The sequence below is a fragment of the Accipiter gentilis genome, chromosome 26 (assembly GCF_929443795.1).
Source record: "Accipiter gentilis chromosome 26, bAccGen1.1, whole genome shotgun sequence".
Classification (NCBI taxonomy): Eukaryota; Metazoa; Chordata; class Aves; order Accipitriformes; family Accipitridae; genus Astur; species Astur gentilis.
In genome coordinates, this window is record NC_064905.1 from 10920304 (window position 1) to 10941534 (window position 21231).

General features: G+C 53.4%; 1 protein-coding gene across 3 annotated transcripts; it reads left to right on the forward strand.

Moving 5' to 3' along the window:
- Window positions 1-1154: 1154 nt before the first annotated feature.
- Window positions 1155-20680, forward strand: SH3TC2 (SH3 domain and tetratricopeptide repeats 2). Of its 3 annotated transcripts, XM_049829963.1 has the most exons (18): window positions 1155-1256; window positions 5614-5733; window positions 6856-6960; window positions 7235-7362; window positions 8343-8448; window positions 8805-8948; window positions 9075-9276; window positions 9918-9991; window positions 10619-10814; window positions 11854-11990; window positions 12746-12787; window positions 12891-14594; window positions 14709-14889; window positions 16396-16546; window positions 17984-18106; window positions 18659-18809; window positions 19459-19655; window positions 20016-20680. In XM_049829963.1, exons 1-18 carry the CDS (start codon window positions 1223-1225, stop codon window positions 20205-20207), a joined length of 3987 nt encoding a protein of 1328 aa, XP_049685920.1. In that variant the 5' UTR covers window positions 1155-1222; the 3' UTR covers window positions 20208-20680. The 3 variants fall into 3 exon arrangements, 2 of the variants coding, with proteins under 2 accessions (XP_049685920.1, XP_049685921.1); XM_049829964.1 differs by lacking the exon at window positions 12746-12787; XR_007509726.1 differs by lacking the exons at window positions 19459-19655; window positions 20016-20680 and having other exon boundaries at window positions 17988-18106; window positions 18659-18770.
- The last annotated feature ends 551 nt before the right edge of the window (window positions 20681-21231 follow it).

Genomic DNA, 21231 nt, shown 5'->3' on the forward strand with positions numbered 1-21231 from the left:
TTCAGAGCATCCCTAGGTTGACTGGGAGAGTTTTCTAAATGTGGAGCTTTCCAGGGCCGGCATGCAACAGGAACAGACAGTGTCCTTGCCACAGGGAGAGCAGTGCCAGCCTGTCCCAGCAGCTCACCTTCGTGCAGGTCCCTGCAGCCACGCAGCTTTGCATGGGAAACATCAGCTTGACTTTAGCACGCCAGGAGAGAGCTGCAGCTCTTTGCACCCTAGCGTCTAGGGCTCAGGAGGGCAGGCGGGCTGCAGCGAGGAGGATGAGGAGGATGGTTCCTTCTCCCAGGCAACCCCAATTTTTTGACATCTGATTTCTCCCTGGGCAGGCAGGCTGGTGCCTGGCTAGGACTCCACAGGCGCATGGCTCAGTGCAACCCTCCCTGCAAAGCCTTTTGGTGTGACTTCACTTTTGTTAGAAGTTTCCCAGCCAGCTCCATGAACATAGACATCCTGCCACAGCCTGTCCCACAGCTAGCTACTCCTCATGCTTTGCTTTAGGGATATTGCAGTGGTGCCAGGGCAGCCCCTGTCATGGCACGGAAATCCATCTGGTAAGAAATTATTCACTGGAGTAATTACTCACTACTCTGGAGAAGCTCAAGGCCTTGTCATGCATTGGGATGCAGCCTGGCTGTTTGTGAGAGCCAGCAATGCTCCTAGAGCACACCACAGCAAACAAGTCACTGCTGTGGTGGCACTGGCATTGTCTGGTTGGTGAAGTAAAGGTCCATCCCTAAAAGACCTCCCTATCTGTGACTTGTGTCCCTAGACCTTTTGGGGTTTTTTTTGCAGGGGCTGTGTTGCTCTTCCCCAGAGATGCTCTGTGGACATCTGCCACCCACAGTGCAGTGAGACCACGCAACCAGTCCTGAGTCCTGGTCCTGGAGGCCGGGGAAGGTCAGAGTGTGTGAGCGAAGAGGGAATGAGACGCCATCCTGGGCAGCCCAAGGGATCCTGCACAGCAGTTGAATCGGTCCCTCCTGGTGTTTGCATCTGGGCTTCAGACAATTCTGCTCTCGGAGATGAGACAAGCCCTGCTAGCCCCGCAGGAGCCCACAGTGTCTGTCCTTGCAGAGAACTCACCTGTGGCTTGCCTGGACGTAGGTCTGCTCTACTGAGGTTGGTGCCAACTGCCCTCACTGTGAAAGAGGGAGTGCGCCGGCTGGGTTGGGTGGGAAGGTGGTCCAGGAACGGCTGCACAGCCAGCCCCGGGTGGAGGATGCTGGACGAGCCCCAGCGGGGCGTCCCCGCAGGTGAGGCAGGGGCTTTCCGTGGCGTCAGGAACAGGGTTGCCTTTGGAGGTAGGGGGAGATCAGCGTTGAAGCTTTCCGCAGGGGCCAGCTGGAAGCATGGGCAGGCTCAGCAGACCATGGGGCTCCCAGTGCCGCGGCCGGCAGGAGGAATGAGAGGAATGTGCCACGTGGGCTGGGCGACACACTTCCAAAGGCAAGGGCGGGAGCGGAGCCCAGGGCAACGGTGGGGCCAGCACAGGGCGGCAACGCCAGACGGCAGGATGAGAGCCCCCAGGGTGCTGCATCCAGCTCTGCGGCCCCCAGCACAAGAAAGACATGGACCTGTCAGAGAGAATCCAGAGGAGGGCCGTGAAATGACTGGAGGAATGGAACCCCTCTCCTAGGAAGAAAGGCTGAGAAGAGAAGGCTCAGGGGAGGCTTGTTGCAGCCTTTCAGTACCTAAAGGCAGCTTATAAGAAGGATGGAGAGGGGCTTTTTACTAGGCCCTGCAGTGACAGGACAAGGGGCAATGGTTTTAAACTGAAAGAGGGTAGATTTACGTTGGATATAAGGAAGAAATTCTTCACTGTGAGGGTGGTGAGGCACTGGAACAGGTTGCCCAGGGAGGCTGTGGATGCCCCATGGCTGGCAGTGTTGCAGGCCAGGTTGGATGGGGCTTTGAGCAACCTGGTCTAGTGGAAGGTGTCCCTGCCCATGGCAGGGGGGTTGGAACAAAGTCATTAAAGGTCCCTTGGGTGAATTCAACTTACCAGCTGTCTGCTGGAAATACAATACAGTGAAAGAGAACTTCCCCTGACACAGTGGGTAAGGGAGCCAACCAGGGAAGGCCCCCCACTGGACCTGTTTCCAAAAAGAGAAGGACTTGTGGGTGATATGATGGTCGGAGGCAATCTTGGTTGCAGTGATCATGAAATGATAGAGTTTTTGATTCTCGGAGAAGTAAGGAGGGGGACAGCAGAACTGCTACCTTGGACAGTACCAGAGGGCAGACCTTGGCCTCTTTAGGGGCCTGGTTGACAGGGTCACTTGGGAAGCAGTCCTGAAGGGCAAAGGAGCCCAGGAAGGCTGGACATTGTTCAGGAAGGAAATCTTCAAGGCAAGGAGCAGGCTGTCCCTACGTGCCAAAGAAGAGCCAGCAGGGAAGAAGACCAGCCTGCCTGAACAGAGAGCTTTGGCTGGAACTCAGGAAAAAAAAGAAAAAAAAAGTTTATGACCTTTGGAAGAAGGGGCAGGCACTCAGGAGGACTACAAAGATGTCGTGAGGTTATGCAGGGAGAAAATTAGAAGGGCCAGAGCCCAACTAGAAATTAAACTGGCTACTGCTGTAAAAGACAATAAAAAATGCTTCTATAAATATGTTAACAACAAAAGGAGGGCGAAGGAGAATCTCCATCCATTATCGGACGCAGGCAGAAACATAGTGACAAAGGGTGAGGAAAAGGCTGAGGTACTTAATGCCTTCTTTGCTTCAGTCCTGAATAGTAAGACCAGTTGTTCTTGGGGTACCCAGCCCCCTAAGCTGGGAGACAGGGTCAGGGAGCAGAATGAAGCCCTCATAACCCAAGGGCAAATGGTTAACGATCTGCTACACCACTTAGGCACACACAAGCCTATGGGGCCAGATGGGATCCACCCAAGGGTACTGAGGGAGCTGGTGGAAGCACTCACCAAGCCACCTTCAACCGTTTATGAGCAGTCCTGGCTAACTGGGGAGGGCCCAGTTGACTGGAGGTCAGCACATGTGGTGCCCATTTACAAGAAGGGCTGGAAGGAGGATCCGGGGAACTGCAGGCCTGTCAGTCTGACCTCGGTGCTGGGGAAGTTATGGAGCAGATCGTCTTGAGTGCCATCATGAGGCATGTACAGGACAACCGGGCGATCAGGCCCAGTCTGCATGGGTTTATGAAAGGCTTGACTAACCTGATCTCCTGCTATGACAAGGTGACCCACTTAGTGGATGAGGGAAAGGCTGTGGATATTGTTTACCTGGACTTCAGCAAAGCCTTTGACACCGTTTCTGACAGCATTCTCCTGGAGAAACCGGCTGCTCATGGCTTGGACGGGTGTACTCTTCACTGGATAAAAAACTGTCTGGGCCCAAAGAGTGGTGGTGAACACAGTTAAATCCAGTCGGTGGCCGGTCACAAGTTGTGTTCCCCAGGGCTCAGTACTGGGGCCAGTTCTGTTTAATATCTTTATTGATGATCTGGACGAGGGGATCGAGTGCACCCTCAGTAAGTTTGCAGACAACACCAAGTTGGGTGGGAGTGTTGGTCTGCTCGAGGGTAGGAAGGCTCTACAGAGGGATCTGGACAGGCTGGATCGATGGGCCGAGGCCAATCGTACGAGGTTCAACAAGGCCAAGTGCCGGGCCCTGCACCTGGGTCACAACAACCCCACGCAGCGCTACAGGCTTGGGGAAGAGTGGCTGGAAAGCTGCCCGGCAGAAAAGGACCTGGGGGCGCTGGTCGACAGCCGGCTGAGTACGAGCCGGCAATGTGCCCAGGTGGCCAAGAAGGCCGATGGCATCCTGGCCTGTATCAGAAATAGCGTGGCCAGCAGGAGCAGGGAGGCGATTGTCCCCCTGTACTCGGCACTGGTGAGGCTGCACCTCTAGTGCTGTCTTCAGTTTTGGGCCCCTCATTGCAAGAAAGGCACGGAGGTGCTGGAGTGTGTCCAAAGAAGAGCAACGAAGCTGGTGAAGGGTCTGGAGCACAAGTCTTATGAGGAGCGGCTGAGGGAACTGGGGTTGTTTAGCCTGGAGAAAAGGAGGCTGAGGGGAGACCTGATCGCTCTCTACAAACAACTACCTGAAAGGAGGTCGTAGCGAGGTGGGTGTTGGTCTCTTCTCCCAAGTAACAAGTGACAGGATGAGAGAAAACGGCCTCAAGTTGTGCCAGGGGAGGTTTAGATTGTATACTAGGAAAAATTTCTGCGCCAAAAGGGTTGTCAAACATTGAAACAGGCTGCCTAGGGAAGTGGTTGAGTCACCATCCCTGGAGGTATTTAAAAGAGGTGTAGATGTGGCTCTTAGGGACATGGTTTAGTGGCGGGCTTGGCAGTGTTAGGTTTATGGTTGGACTCGATGATTTTAAAGGTCTTTTCCAACCTAAGTGGTGCTCTGATTCTAACCCAAACCATTCTCTGACTCTGTGCCCATCGCCCCCGCCTCGCCGGCAGACGGTGCCCGCTCAAAAGGCGCATTGTGCATTGTGGCTGGGGCTGGGGCCGAGCCGCAGTGCCGGCCGGGCAGCGAGCAGCGCGCTCACCCCTGCCCGTGCAGCAGCAGCCTGCCGTCTCGGGGCTGGCGGTGTTCCTGGACATATGGGCTGCTGCCTGGGGACTCCCTGGCACCAGGACCTGTCCCTGGGGTGCACAGGTAAGCTGTCTGTGGGGGTGCCACGGCTCTGCTCTGTCCAAGCGGGGCTGTGAGACCCGCGGCTGCAGAGCTCACCCCGCTGACGGGGCCGCTGGGGAGACTCCAGCACTGAGCACCGGCTGCCTTTGGCTGCTTGCCTGCCTTTCCCAACATTGGCCACTGGTGTCCCATCCTCTGGCTGGGCACTTGCTGTGTCACTAGGTTTGGGTGCGTGGGGAACGAGGCTGAGCATTTTGGCCAGGGAGGGAAGAGGATGACTCAGGGGGCTGGTTTAATCCCATGCTGTTGGCTTTTCAGGACCCCCTTTGCCACCCCTGTCTGCTGCCACTGCTGCCCAGGAGCACCCCAAGCATGGCAAAGCTTGCAGAGCGCATGGGGTGCTGCCAGTCCCCAGGGCACGATTCCCATACTGGTGTGCTCAAATGAGCTGACGGGGCTGTGCTAACGGGCTGGAGGAGGGAGGTGGCTCGGGGCCAGCGGCTGTGGCCACGTGTCCCCCGAGAGAGACGGTGCCAGTGGGTGCCACGAGCGCCTCAGACCCAGCTGCCAGGAGTGCAGCCCTGAGCACCGGGACCTGCGCTCAGCTCTGGGCTGGGGCTGTTTCCTGCCCGCTGTTAGAAAATATTTCAGCACCGGGGAGGTAAATGAGTCACTGGTACGACTGGGAATGACTCCCCACCAGCAGTTTCAATTGGTCTCTTGAAAAAGCTCCCAGTTCCCTTTCTGAGCCTGGCCCAAACAAAAATAAACACTGAATCAGCAAGTGCTGTGGGGAGCAAACCCATTTCTCCTCTCACCCAAACGAGCCCTGCCTGGCTCTGCGAAGACCCACCAGCATGCTTTGTCATGCTGCTGGCAGAGGTGGCATGAGTGGTGTCCGACCTGCCACCTCTTTCAGCACATCCTATGGAGACCCCTCAGGCAGGGAGCATTCTGCTCGGGGTCTGAACGCTTCTCCCCACCACCCGTCTTCCCCAGGTGAAGAGTGTGACTCCTGCTGCCCCCACTCGCCCGTGCTCCTGCCCCGCTGGGACCGCCTGCAGCGCACCGCAGCTGAGCGCCGGGGAAAATGGTGGCGGGAGAAGACCATGGCATCAGGTACCCATCCCTGGGGAAGGGGGACCCAGCCCCTGCCCACCGGGCCCTGCCGAACCCAGTGGAGCCCACTGGGGTCTGCTGGGATGCAGAGAGAAGAGGAAGGGAGGGAGGAGTGAAGCAACCGGCAGGCAAGCCCAGCCCGGGCAGGAGCCAGCTCAGGTTTGGCTCTGCCTCCGGCTCGTTTCGCTTCCCCATCTCCGTTTCCCCTGTGTGTGGAAGGGGACGGAGTTGCTGGATGAAGTCCTTTGTTAAGTGTGTTCAAATCAGCTGTTGAGAAATGTAGAGCCTTTTGTTTCAAAGAAAAGCTCATTCATTACATGTCCACCCTTGGGCCATTCTTTTCTACTGCTAACTATAAATAAGGATTATAATTCTGCATGCAAATAGCATTTTATTTGACTGACTAGCAAAGCTGGCTCAATAAAAAGAGCTGTAAAGTATAGTTATGGTCACAGAAGTGACTTACAAAAGCTGCTGCATGTTCCAGCTCCAGATCTCCGGGTGCATGTTTGTCTTACAAATCCAATCTGATTACTGACAAAAATTGGTTCTTAATCTTATCCCTCCGCAGCCAATACAACTGTGGAAGAGCTAGCTGGATTTTTATGTGCCTCAGCCTTCATTAACATAATTACCAGCTAAAGTTTCAGTTCCTGAATCCTTTATGGCAATAGTTGACGATGTGTAAAGCAGAGAGAATGCAGCTTGGATTTCAGATACCGACCAGAGCAGACAGGGGAGAAAATCTCATTTTCAAATTGTCAAATTGATGAGCAAAGAGTTTTGCAAGCCCTTGGTTCTCCTGTGCTGGGGAAGTGCTCTCACTCTGAGGTCTCCTCCAAAAAAATCTGTGTCACAGGGTCATCCTTCTACCAGATCTGCTTCGTGACTTTCTATCTCAAGAGCAAGGAGGGAAAGTCCCCTCATGTCAAGGCCACTCCCATGGATCTTGCCTCCAAACTTGAGCATGATTTTAGGGTGATACCAGATTTGCACAATCCCCAGCCAGATCTGCAGTGCAACCCACGGGCTTTGCTTTCAGGTGGCATGGTTGGGCAGAATATCCTAGACCTCTGCCACAAAATTTGACAGCAGCTCTTCTGTGTCCTCCCTCCTTGCTAGGTAAGGCTGGGGCATCAGAGCCAAGCAACCCTGCTACTGAGGCAGCAGAATGCTCGCCGGACACCTCCTTGGTGCTGCTGGCTGTCAGGGAGGGCTTTCCACCAGGTAAGATGCTGCCTTTGGCATCACCCAGATTTCCCGTGGTTGGATGTAGCAAGGCCTATCACTGCCGTCAACCGACCCCCTGTCATCCCTCGAGTTTCTCATCTTTGCTGCGGAAGGGGGATGACGGGCTGGGTTTGTGGTGTTTGAGCATCGCAACCAGGCAAGGGCTGGAGGCGCTGGTGGGCCTGGCTGCAGGGACGCAAGTGCAACGGAGACAGGTCTGTGTGGCATGGAGCTCCTTCTCCCACTTAACTCTGCACATTTCCTTTTCAAGAGATTTCGCTCTTCTTCTCTGTTGAGAGCCGCTCCTCCCGGTGCCTCAACTCCCAGCTCCAGGAAGCAGCCAGAAAGAAACTGTGGGCCCTGGAGAGTGATGACAGAGATGTCTGTGCCCTGTTCAAGGTAGGAGCCCCAGCTGGGTGGGCAGAGCATGTACTGGGAGGTTCCTGGCGTGATGGGGTGTGCGATGGGATACCAAACCCAGCCAAGAAAGAGAAGTTCCTCCAAGGCCACTGCAGAGTGTGTTCCTGTACATGCAGACTCTGTAGGGGACTGGGATGTTGGGAGAAATGAACTGGTAACAGGTGAGAGACAGATGCAAAGCTGAGCCTCATGTCAGGAGCTTCACATTGAAGGCTCTGAGCTGCCTGAGAGATCATGCAGATAGCCCTGGGGTGAGTCTAAATAGCCAGCATTTCACAGGGCTGGGATCGCCAAAGCTGTGTGCCAGACTCAGGTCCCTGGTGGAGGTGGCATCTCTGGGCTTGCACAGGGGTTCTCAGAGTACTGGGCTTCATACAGAAAAATCACTACAGGTATAGAGATGTTTCCTGGACTGAACTCTCCTTCCCTGCTGGTTTTTAAGGCCCTGGCCCCTCAGGGCTCCCTGCAGAGCTTCCCAGAAGACCTGTAACAGTGCAGACATACCAGTGCCAGCAATAGTGAAAGGAGAGCTTCTCCCTGGAGGCACAGTTACTGCTTTCAGCCTCAAAGCTGCAACTTGGAAGCTGTGCCTGTCCTGACTGAACATTAACCCATGTGTGGTATGGTTCAGGTGTCTGGGTTTCAAAAGCACAGTGGTTCTGGTGTGCGCCACAAGGAAAAAGATTTGGAGGAGGAGATGGAGCTTCTTCGCCCTCCCACTGCTGCACCATGGGGAGTTGTCACTGCGGGTACTCTGGCCCTCCTGGCTGAAGGACTCAGCTGGCTGCAGCACCCTCCCCTTAACCCCAGGCAACCAACTCGCACAGCTTCGCTCTCAATTCTAATGAATGAATGCCTAGTCTCATTCCAGGGTCTAATATTATTCCCACACTGACAAAGACCACCCCCATCAGAGTCCCAGGACTATCCCTTATTCTTGCTTTGCCTTCCATGTGTAGGAACTGTCAGCCAGGTTGGTCTGTATGCAAGCACAGGAGGATCGGTTCCTTCTCACCTTCAGAACCCTAGAAGAAGTCTGGAAGTTTTCCACGTATCTGACTTTAGGTAATGTTTTCAAGGTGTGGGAGATCTAAACAGACAATGTGAGAAGCATTTTTGGAGAAGGTGTTCTTTGACACCAAAAGAACAGTAATGTAACAGGGTGGACAGATGAAGGATATGAAATAGAAGACCTTGGTGTCCATCTACGGATTTATAAAACCATTGTCTGGATCAGTGAAAGACACCCAGGAGGATGTCTTTTGGGTAATCCCTCTACTGCATTTTGGGGATGGAGACAGAATTAGGGGCTGTTGCCTTACAGCGTGGTTGCAGGTGGCAGAGTGGGAAACATCCAAACAGCACTTCATCCTGCGCAGTGACGGAGGGTGCTAACACTGCTTTCCCTCTTGGTTTCTTAGGGTATGTGGGCAGCTGCCTGGAGCAGCTTCTCTTTGACCAGGAGTACTGGCTAAACTGTGCTCTGATGGAGGACACAGAGATCAGAGTTACTGTGGATGAAGATCGCTTGGCCACCATATATATGAGTCTGCTACTCCAGGAAGGTGAGAAGGGACTGCCTATGGAGGGACTCCCTCAAAAGCATCTCAGCAGGGCTGTGTTGTGGTCCTGTGCTGGGCTATGTCTTGCACTGATGCCATTGACCTGGGCATGACTCTTTCTATCTGCAGGTAACTTTTTTTCCAGAGCAGTGCCTGGTGTCTGGCAGCCGGAGCAGGAGGGAGAAGAGAGCCTGCAGCTCTGCAAAAATGAGCTGATCCACGTGAAGAACGTTGGAGAGGAGTCCAAGTGGGAAGGGATGTCCTTACTGACGGGTCAGCGAGGCCTGGTGCCTGTGACAGCTCTAGATCCAATACCTCACCCATTTTACCAGTAAGTAGACTGGCCAATTAATAGGGCTCAAGCCAAGATTCTTCACTGATCCTGATGCATGAGCTGGCACCAAGCCTGGGGTGAGAAACTGCTCTTGCCTCTGGCAATGGGCAAGAGATACACAATTTTGTGAGGATATACATTACGCATAAAGGCAACCACTGGAACCAATTCAGATCCTGTTAATGGGACAGAGCAAGGACATACTTCAGATATCATTCTTGTATGATATTGATTTAGGTCATACATGAGATTGTTTATAATTTACAGGTGAATAACTGGGAGAAAAAGCACAGCCCAAGACTTAGGTAATGCCAGTCAAAGTGGGGCCTCATGTTGGACAGCTGGCTGAGCCTCAAAGGCACCCGCAGCTCCTCTCATACTCACATGGTGAAATCCTCCTTAGAGCCTGGCAAATTTGTCCTGCTCTTACCATGCAGTGTGAGGTGCAAACTGCCTTCCATGCCCAGTAACACCACTACAAGGAATTACTGGACTGGCCGTGCTGGCCATGCTCCATAGTATCTCTGGCACTCCCAGGGGACAGAACATCTGTCCTGCTTGTGTGGGACCAGCGCTGGTGCTGGCCTGAGGACTGGACTGCTAAGAGAGGACCAGTGTGGCTCCCCTTTGCCTTGCAGGTGGTTCCTGAAGAATTACACTGTGGGTTTTGGCATCTCCCAGGAGATCAGTGGGACGACCTCCCAGCCAATTGGTGAGTGATACCTGTGTAATGCAGCTGCCCTTCCTAGGGAAGGGCACGGCTCTTGCAAACCTGGGTTTGGCCACAAATGCAAAGGGACCGTCCCTTGTTATGACAATGACGCTCCATTGCAAGGTGCAAAAATTTTAAATAATTAGGCTCCCACCAGTGTGCACATGAAACCTGTGCCCACCATTCACCCGTTAGCCCCAGGCCATTCCTGCCTGGACATGGGCACTGTACAGAGCATGCTGGACATGGGAGGTTACTGCAGATGTGAATTTGGCATGTAGTGTGATGGACATGTGCACTGTTATAGGTTTCACTCCTGGCAGAGAGTTGAGACAGTGCAGCTTCTGTGAAGCTCCATGTTTCCAGCCACCTTCCATGCTGCAGCTCTCAGACATTTCAGTCTTTGGCTGTGTGGTGTTTATCCATGCCTCTTGTATATTTTATTGTAATCATCTTCTCAAGAAGGAACTGCAGAGATATGAGTCCGAGAGCACAATAAATCTTAGGGGACAGAGAGGCAGCCTTCTCAAGCTGAAATCATGGTCTCTCCTTGCCCAAGTCTTCTCCAGTGAGAAGTTTTAATGGTGGCCTCACACTGAAATGCCCTTGTTTGCCTTGGTTTCCCAGTCAAAGGCAGGTGCACAGCCACAGAGGACCACAGAGGAGCAGCATGGGATGAACTGAGTTTCTCCAAAGGAGACAGCATTGAAGTCATCGGCTTCTTCATTCCAGGACTCCCGTGGTTTGTGGGCAAATCCGTCAGCAGTGGGAGCATCGGCTTTGTCCCAACCCGATACATAAGTCCCGAGGCTTGCGAACCTCTGTAAGTTTACTGCTGCCATCTAGATTAAATTAAATTTAGGAGAAAATGAAGGGAAGACTCCAAGTCCCGACTCAAGGCTATGTGAGAGTCCAGGGCAGGTAATTTGTTTGTAAGGCCTTCATAGAGGATCCATCTGAGGTCTGTCCAGAAGCTTTGGCCAGGGTCTGCTGCCAACAGGCTGCAGAAGTCTCTGCCCAGACAAAACAATCGTATTTCAATTGCCTCAGGTGATCCTTGGAGAGGAACAGATCTGGCCCTGGGCTAAACCTGACTTTATGCTAAGGCAGCCCAGGACATCTGTGTACCAGACAAGCTGGCTTCACAGTTCCACCTAGAAATGTTCTTGACTTTGTAGCTTTGTCTGAGGGGCTGTGAGTCTGGCAAAGGTGGGGAGAGTGGTCGCTGCCAAGGAAACAAAGTCCTGCTTTGCTTCCTTCTGCCCCATTGCTTTCTGTGGGATGTTGAGGCAGAATGACCACTGATACGGTTCTTCACTAAGCAGAATTAAAAACCCTCCCAAGGACACAGACAAGAGTTGTCTGGGGTGGGATGGTGACACAACCCCACTCTGACGACCCAGTCAGTTGTCTTTGTTGGTGGCATAAAGACATAGCTCCAGTTCAATACCCATCCAAAAAGGCTTCTCCTCCAAGTGTGTGTGTGGGAGGACAAGGTCTTAACCTGTTGCTAGGTCTGTTGGGCTTTTCTGGATCAGGCTCACTCAAGGTAAGTCTTAGGCAATTTTCTCTGTCACTACAGAGAACAGAGAGGAGATCAGATGATGCCCTGTGCTCAGAAAGGGCTTCTGGAGACAAAAAAGACCAGTAGATCCCTCTGCCTGTTCATTCCTTCATGGAGAACCTGGATCTGAGAGCACTGATGGGGAAGGTGTTCAGACTCCTGTAATCATCTGCAGCAGAGCTTTTCTGGTGGCAGGAAGAGGAGGGATGGGAAAGCCCATCCCATCCCACAGGACATGTGTAGAGTCCTGGGATGGGGAGACACTGACTGTTTTCCCCTTACATCTGCCTCAACCTAGGGGAAAGGGCTTGGTGTTTCTGACTGAAGAAGAAAAATGCCCCTTCCTGCGCATCCCCTGCAATGATGGCGAGCAGCACTTCACCACCCTCCTCAGTGACCTGGCACGCACTGACATCACCTCTGTGTACCGGCTGGGTGAGTTTCCCCTCTTCTTATGTGCCCAGCCCCATGGCTCCCCACGGAGACCAATGCTGGGCAGTGTCTAGAGAGCTCCTTGCTTCGGGCTTTGCAGGGGAGACAACTGCTGTGGTTGAGACAGCCTCCAAAACCCTGTCAGCCTAGTTGTGGAGGTTGTAGATATGCTCAAGAGCTTGGCCCTGCCACACAGCAGCTGTAGGGGTCTTCTCTGCTTCCAGGGCAACTCCTCAGCTGTGGTTCACCCCGGCAGATGCTGCTCTCGCCTGATCCTAGCTGTAGGTCCCTGCCTAAAGCAGGTCCCCTGCTACTGTCTGACCTTTGGGTGTGTATTGAGGGGGAAGCACAGCTAAAGTGGCAGGTGACATCCTCTCCATGCCCATAGCAGGAGCCAGGTCAGGGTTCCTGGGTGCTCTTCTCAGTTTCTCTATGCTTGCTGTGTGGCTTTTGGACCACAGCTGATTTCTCTGTCTCTGTTTCTTGCCTTCTCACTACCTAGAAGCACCATGTGGCCATGCAGGGCTGAGCTTGGGATCCCCTGGGATTCAGGGGACCTCCCAGACCAGCCAGCTCAGGGGGGGTTGAAACTGCAGCTGCATGTGGTGTCTGCAGCCAGAAATAAGCCTGTTCTCCCAAATACAGGTCTGGGGTTTAGCAGAGCAGCAGGAGATCTCTATAAGGTTTGAGCACTGTCTGCACAATTAACACTGAGCAAGGCTTTGGGCGCTTTGTTTTCTGTTTGTCTCTTTGTATAGATGGTTTTGAACCTACAGCCACGCTCCCGAAAGTGCCATCAGGTGAGTATGTGGAGGGGACAGAATGGGATGCTTTTATGATGACTTCTGAGGGTGAATTTTGACACGGGGAAACATCCCACTGTGGTTTGCCTGTCCCTTCCAGAGGCTGTCCTCCATGGCTGTAAAGATATCCAGCTGCTCCAGTCTTGGGAGGAAATAAATGACTTGGCTACGACTAGCACCTCCGAGCTGTCTAGCCCAGGGAGTGACTTGGCCCCTGCTACATTGGAGGATGTTCTCCTGGAGAAGCTGGATGATTTTGATGATCCCAAGTTCTTTATTGACCTGAATGCTGGACACATGGAAGATGCTGATGTCTTTGACCCCATATTGACCTTCCTTAACCAAGACAGTTATGTGCCCAGTTTTCAAAGCCTCTATGATCTCAGTTTTTCCTTTCTCAACTCCACTTTTTATGGTTTCTCTGATGAGGATGAACTAGTCTTGTACCTTGAGACATCCAGGAACTGGGCCAAGAGGACTCATTCAGTTTGGGCTCATGTCAGGCTCTGTTTCCTCTTGGGTAAGCTCTGCATCAAAAAGGTCAAGTTCTCCCAGGCTCGAGTCTACTTTGAGGAAGCCATGAGCATCCTGGACAGGGGTTTTGGGGACCTGCCCCTGTTGGCTGCATTGCATGTGAACCTTGCCTCCATCTACTTGAAGCAGAATATGAAGCACAAGTTCTCCTCCTTGCTGGGAAAAACAGTGGCCTTGCTTGTCTGCTTACCTGGCCACTCTTTCAGCTCTGAGAATGAGCTGGAAGTCATGATGTACGTCCTGAGGGAAGCCATTGCTGTGGGTAATGCTCCCCTGGAGGCACGGGTCTGCTTCCTTATTGTCAAGCTCTTCCTACAACTGGGCAAAAATGATGAAGTGCTGCCCTTTACTGAGCATCTTCAATGTCTCAGCACCACTTTACTCAGCCCGGACACTAGTTCTGTGCCACTGGATGCCACCCCCATCTTGAGCTACCTGTATGACAAGAAGTACTTGCCAAATATCGCACTGGCCTCTGCCAGGTTGTTTGTTCCTAGTGGTGTCAAGGGGGCACCGACACCCATTTGGAGAGCTGGTTTCATCCTCCAGAATACTTCCAAACTCCTGGGAAGCCAGCTGGAGAGGAGCAGCATCCCAGCACTGGCTTGTTTCTATCTTAAGCAAGCGCTGCATTTCTCCTACGAGACCAGAGCTGTGCCCATCCAGAGGACGCTGTGTGCCATCTTGTCCAGGATGTACCTCCAGCATGGTGTGTTGGACGGGGCGGTTTGTTATGCAGCCATGGCCGTAACCCTCAGCAGACTGATGGGCGAGGAGGAGGCTTTTGAGTCTTCCCTCTCTTTGGGGTGGATGTATCTCCTGCACAGCCAGCCAGGCCCAGCTGCAGCCATCATGTGGCAGCTCTTGCGCTCTCTGCACGGGACAGACAGCGTGACGCAGGGTGGAGCTGTGCACAATCTCCTGGCCATTGCCCTCAAAGGAGAAGGGCAGGTCCAAAAGGCTGCAGAGAACTACCTCCGGGCCCTGCACAAAGCCAAGGAGACCGGGAACAAGAGAAACCAGGCTATCGCTCTGGCTAACCTGGGGCAGCTGAGCCTCTCGCACGGGGCGAGCCAGCTGTCTGAGCTCTACCTGCTCCAGTCAGCTCAGCTCTACGCTGAGCTCCAGGGCAGCGAAGACCTGGAGATGGAGTTGGTGCGGGTGCTGCTGTGGCTAGCGCAGGCCATGGTGAACAGGCAGAGGATGGAAGACGGCAAACTCTGTTATGAACTGGCGTTGGTTTTTGCCCTGAAGTGGCATAACGTGAGGAGTGAGTACAGCTTTGCTGACGGGACCCAGGGCAGTGTTCGCCTCTGTGCAGCACCCTGTCAGGTCCCTAACGCAGTCCCCTGACCTGTCCTTTTCCCTTCCCTGTACCATGCAGGTCAGCTTCACATCACTGAATGTCTCTGCCATTTCTACACCAAAGTGTCCCCCAATCCCCAGGCCTCCATTACCTATCATGAGCATTGGGTATCTTTGGCACAACAGCTGCAGGACAGAGAGCTGGAAGGCAATGTCTGGCAGACCCTCAGCCAGCTCTACCAGGCTTTGGGCACATCTGAGTAAGTCCTGTCTGTGGGTATTAGATGCTTCTGTGGCTATTAGAGTGGTGTCCCTGCTCACCCAAAGCAAGAGCAGTGGCTTTCCTGGGGTGTCCCTTGAGAGAGGTGGGGAAGGTGTATGGTAGCTCTAGCTGCTAGGTAATGCACTGCTGAGATTCGTGAGCTGTCGCTGTGCGGTGAAAAGGGGAACAGTTCAATGTCAACCAGAGCGCCGCGACAGCCAGGCAAATGCCGGGCTGTTAGCTGGGACAGAACTGGGGTCTGGCCAAACACAGTTTTCCAGAGAGACATCCAGACTTGATCAGAGGGGACCCAGCGGCAGGGAATTCATCACTTCCCTTAGAGGCTTATTTCAGTGATTAATCACCATTCACCAGTAAAAATAGGTTCCTTATCTGTTATTTGAATAAGTCTGGCTTCAGCCTCCAGCTGCTGAGTCTGCCCTCCCTATCTCTGCTGGAATATTTTCCCCAGGGAGGTACTTAAGACCCTGTATCAGCTCACTTTTCCATCTCCCGCTGGACACATGCAGGTGACTGATTAGATTAGGCGGGAGGGAAGAGAAAGAGACTTGGACAGACCACAGACTTTCTTCACTCTTTGAAGGCGAATGTCTCAAACAGTGGAGTGCTAGCTCCCATGTCCCAGAAGGACAAATGGGCAGAGGCTGTTATTGACTTGGATGTTAACCTTCCCATGCTATGTCACAGTGAGTTCAGAAGGAAGGTATTTAGGAAGCAGACGCCTGTCATGTGAATGGTGCTATTTAAGATCACAAAGCAACCCATTCCCTGGACTCGAAGGACAGCTGGAGTCCAGCAGGCGAGACACCAAGCAAACAAACATGCCCTGGGCACTGCCCAGTGCTGCCTGTGCCACAGCTGCCTTCTGCAGGCAGCGTGTCCACCCGCTGGTTTGTGCTGCTGCTTTTCCCTTTGTCAGCTAGTGACCAGGGGCTTGAAAAGTGTCTATAAAATCTTGCACATGTAGCCACAGATCTGCTTCTTTGGCCGCACCCAGGGACAAACAATAGGCAGAGATGTGGTTTTGGGTGCCAGATGCTGGCTGGAAAATGAAGGTGCAAGCACTCCCCGCCTATGCTCCCATGTGTAGCTGGGAGTAATTTTGGGGCTTATTGTAGGGGGGCAAACAGGGTTTGCAGATGACCTGGACAAAACCCTCTTTATCAGCTGAAACAAGCCAGGGTGGGGAGCAGCCCCTTTGGGAGCAGGCTGCCTTGGGGCTGTGCTGAGCACTGGGGTCCCAGGCTGGTCTAAGATTGCCAGATGATGCACGCACATGCACTAAAGCATGGAGACTTCCACACTTTTACCAGGACACAGTGCTCAGAGCTGTGGCTGTCCATTTGTCTCTAGCCTTTGGCAACTGTAGGAGGAGAAGATGGGATTGCCAATGGGGAGGTGTTGAGGTAGCTTTGCAGCTGATTGATTGCTGGTGGTGGCTTGTGATTTCTCCGTAACGGCTTTTTGCCTGTTACCATCACAGGGCTTTGAGACAGTCCCTGGACTGCACCAAACAGAGTCTAAGGCTCTTCATTGACCTTGAGGAGACTGTGAAAGCAGCAGAGGCCTGGCTGCAGGCAGGAAGGCTCTACTATCTTATGCAAGAAGATGAGCTGGTGGAAATGTACTTTCAGGTATGGAGGAGGTGGCTGGAGCAGTCCCATTCCCACCCTGGCTAGCTGCATTCCCATCACAGCTCCTTGACAGGAGCCTTTTGGGACTGGTAGACCTGGAGGGGAAAGTTCTTATAAGCAGTGTAAACCTGCTGCTGAAAGGAGGAGCTGTTGCCTTACACTCATGCACTATCTGGCACTAACTTCCCTATCTTTCCTTCCATACACTGGGTTTAGAGGATTCTTGGGTGAAAGTAAGTGAATTTCTTGACTAAGAAAGTGATGTAGGAGTGCCAAAGGAAGCTGGAGCTGCCAGGTGACCGGTTCCCATTGAAATACACATAGATAAGGGGTAAGTTGCCAGGGAAGTACTTGGAGACTTCTTGGAGTAGAAGACTACTGGCTTCTTTCCATCTCTAGCATTATTTTATCAGCTGACCTGCAAAGTGGAAGAGCAGCTCATAAAATCTTAGGGTTCCCTCATTCCAACATATATCCAACAATGTATCCAACAAAGCACCAGCCTGGACACTTGCAGAGGGTGTTCGGGATCCTCACTCTGTTACTCAGAAGCACTTCTGAACTGGTGGGGCCGGGTGGCTGAGGTAAACGGTGGTGAGAACAAGGAGAGGAGCCTTTCCCATCAGCCACACCAGCCTGCCCCTAAATCAGGGTGGCAGAGGCAGGGAGTTACTGGTACGGGGTGGCTGCTCAGTGACATGGGTGAAATGAATAGATGGCTCTGGTGTCAGCCTGTTTCCTAGTGTTCACAAGGGAGATCTGAGGCCCATAACAAAGAGCCATCATTGCCTCCCTGACTCATGGTTTCAGCAGGGAAGCAGTGGCTAAAGGAGGGGTGACTTCCCATTAAGAAGGGCCAGTTGACACCAGATCTCAGCAGGGCATGTCTCAGTCTCTGAGGGGCTCCTTCCCATGCAAGGTCACCGGCAATGATAAGTCGTCACGTGTAAGGAACAATATGTTCTGGCTAGAAGGTGGCACCAGGGCCAAGTGCATAATTGGCACAAATAACTGTTCTTCCCAGAATTTAGCATACCTTCCCTCCCTCCTGCTGGCTCTGCCCTTTCTCTGTGTAAGCTGTCCATTCCTCTCATCAATCTTCACGTTGGCTCCATCACACCAATGGCAGACCAGGGCCAGGACAGCTGCTGGCCACACTGTCCCAACTCTAAATCCTGATGCCATTGCATATCCCAGCTGATCAGTTAGCTGCACTGACCCTGCACGGGGATGGTTTATCTGGCTCCTGGCTCCATCCTTACACATATCACTTGCAAATGCAGCACAATAGTCCCATACACCTGCTGGCCAACCTGTCTCCATGCTGTTTGGAGCACTGGGGCTCACATTTACAATGACTTGTTTTTATTTAATCACACCGATGTCTATGTGCAAATGACTCTTTCCAAATCTCACTCTGGTTCCTCTTCCTTCTAGGCAGCCATTCAGACTGCTCTGAAACGGGAGAACTTCTCCTTGGCCATGGATCTTTATGAAAAAGCAGGTGATACCTTTTTTAATGGCAGCCGACACAGAGATCGAGCGGTGGAATTTTACAGGGTACTGATCCCTCCAAGCATTTCTGTCCTTGTGTCCCCGCAAGGCGATGGCCATAGGGATCTTTGTCCCAGGGCTGGCTGCAGCACTGCATGGCCAGGCTGGAGGGATGGAGGGTGGAAACGGATGGCGTGGATCTGAGTGTGCCAGAGTACAAATATCACTGCAGGGGGGAAGCCTGGAGCATAGATGTATTTTGCAATGGCTGCAACTCACCCCAGAGATCATTTGGGAGGTGGAAACAGAGTCCTTACATTACAACTCCTGGCAGTGTTAGGTGTGAGCTGGTCACTCCTGGGGACATGCTCAGAGTCAGAATTTCAGGCACCTAAGGAAGGGCAGAGATGTGAGGCTCCAGTTTTGAGAACCACGCTCTGGGATATGAAACTTATTTTCAGGGGAAAGAAGGGGCTAGAATCTGAACCTGCAACACAACCACCCGCTTGTCTGCCTGCCATGCCAAGCGGTTGGTCCATCTCCTGCTCCTCTATCACTGCTCCGTGGGCAGTGCTGTATGTCCCAGAACAACCTGGATTGACTATTCTCTCTCCTCAGGGAGGTGCTGTGCCCTTGGCCAGGAAACTAAAGGCCATTAAGACAGAGCTACGGCTGTTCAATAAGCTGGCAGAGCTGCAGATTGGACTGCAGGGCTACGAGAAGGCCCTGGAGTTTGCCACACTGGCAGCCAGGCTGAGCATCAGGGTCGGTGAGTGATGCACACCCGCAGGGTACGGGGAGTTACTGGCTCCTGCAGATGGGGTTGCCTTTTTGGATGAGAACAGCCTGCTTGTGAAAGGGGGATCTTCCGCTTTCATAAGACTGCTGGACGTATTCTTATCCTAAGTGTTAACATCTTTTTAAGGCCACTTCCCATTTTAAGCTGCATGACAGCCACATGGGAGTGCTCTGCCGTGGTGGTGGTGGGACCGGCTGAGCAGAGGGTTGTTGCTACACCAGAGCACGCGAAGTCTGATGAAGGCACAGGACTGAACAGTTCCTCCCTGTCCTAGCTCTTCTGATAAACTCATCCCTTCCCATTGCAGAAATAGTTTGAATGGGCAAAATGCCAGCACAAATGTCTGAGATGGATCCAGTCTTGTAATAGCCCTTTCCAGCACCCAAGAAATCCCTTGGTTGAATGATATACTCCCTGGGCAATCTGTCCAGCCTTGGTATCAACAACCCTTCCCATGGCACTGTTTTCTCCGAACCATCTTCAAACCCAGTGTCTCCTTATGAAGATACCCATGCCCCCAGGCTGTTGAGCAAATGCAACCCCAAGCAGCTCAGCATGCTGGGCCGGGGATGTATTGTGAACACGCTGCAGGCTGACTGTATCAGCAACTCTTTTCCAGGAGATCAATTGCAAGAGCTGGTTGCATTCCACCGCCTGGCTACAGTCTACTATTTTCTGCATATGTATGAGATGGCAGAAGATTGCTACCTGAAGACACTTGCCTTGCGTCCCCCCTTGCTGCAGTGCTCTGGAGAGGCCCTGTACTACTGCAAGGTGTATTGCCACCTTGGCAACCTCACCCTGCACAAACTGAAGGTAGGAAACCTTTCCATGATACTGTTTAGAGCACGCTGGTCTTGACAGAGAGCTGGAGGTGGCGTATCTCATCTACTGGCAGAGCAGCCACACATGTAGACAGCTGCATCCTGTGACTCTCCATCCTGTCTGCAGCTTTAGAATAAATGCACACAATGCTGGCACAACCAGGTTTTGAAGGGGGAAAGGCAATTTGGAAAGACGTGCTGGCACTTAGCTGCAACTATATAGAGCCCATTGCAATGAAGTCAGGTGTCACTGGGTTCTGCCTGGAACCACCGGTCTCTGCTCCAGCGCCCTTATACCCTGTGACCTTCAATTAAACCACTTCCTAATGCCTGTCCTGTCCTTTATGGTTAGGATGAACAGGACGCAGCAGCCTACTTCCTCCTGGCCCTCGCCGCAGCGACCGAGCTGGAAGACCAGGAGCTGCAAGGCCTCATCTGCGCCAAGCTGGGTGACATCCCCAGTGCCCCGGGGAGGCCCGAGGGCACACCAGGCTGTGCTACATACCGGCCCAGGTGGCTGAGCGAAGGCGGCCGCATCGTCTGACCGACCCGTCATCCCCAGGGACTCCTGTGCGAGCTGTCAAGCAGCGTCGTGCGGTGCCGCTGGCACAGGTCCGCGTGCTCTCCAGAACAACCGGCCCAGGAGAGGTCTTGCACCACATCCTATGGAGCTGGCAGTTTGGTCTTCTTGTCCCCGACAGGCAAGGGACCAAGCACTTGGGATCCTGCCCTCATTTTTTGGGAGTAAGGCTGCGCACCTCAGCCAGGCAGCACGTCAAGGCTGGGCATCCAGGCAGGATGAGGCCCTGGCAGCGGTGCTGGAGCGGGCGGTGCAGCAAGGCTGGGTGACAGATGGCATTTCAGGAAGGCTCTGCCCTGCCTGGGGTGGGCACAGGGGAGTCCTGCCATGTGCCTGCCTGTCCCCCCAGCTGCCCCACACACCTCAGGTCCCATGGGGCAGCTTAGCCTGACCCAAACGTGTTTTAACTTGAATAGCAACTCCTTTATTTATTCCTATTTGGTTTCTGTCCTGTCTGCTCTGGGGAGGCCTGCAACCCATACCTCTGGAGAGCCCGGGGCCTCTTTGATACAAGGCACCACCAAAGCTTTTGGCAGTGAGAGGCAGAATTAGGGAAAGGAGGAGAAATGAAAGGGGCTGGTCAAGCCTCGCCTGGGGACAAGCCCCATATGCAGGTGGGTGGCTGCTCGGGGGGGAGGCAGAGCCCACCCTCACCCCAGCACTGCCATTCAGCCTCAGCTCTGGCACTGGAGCAGCTGGGGTGGCCTCTTCTGCCCCACAGCCCATGTGCACTTTCAGCACATAAAGCATGAGAACACTATGGGTCCCCCACGGGAAAAGAGCTGTCAGTCCTGACCCAGCCCTGGCTTTGCAGCCCAGCACCCTCCCCAGCCTCTCTTCTGCAGGCTGCAGAGCCCCGCAGGATGCAGGAGTGCCGGGGAGCGGACGGTGAGGCTGGGCGCACTGGCCTGCCCTGTGGCACCCATCCAGCCCCCTGGGCAGGGATGCCGACAGGGTTTTGGCAGGGAGAGGCGGCTGCGCTGCCTTT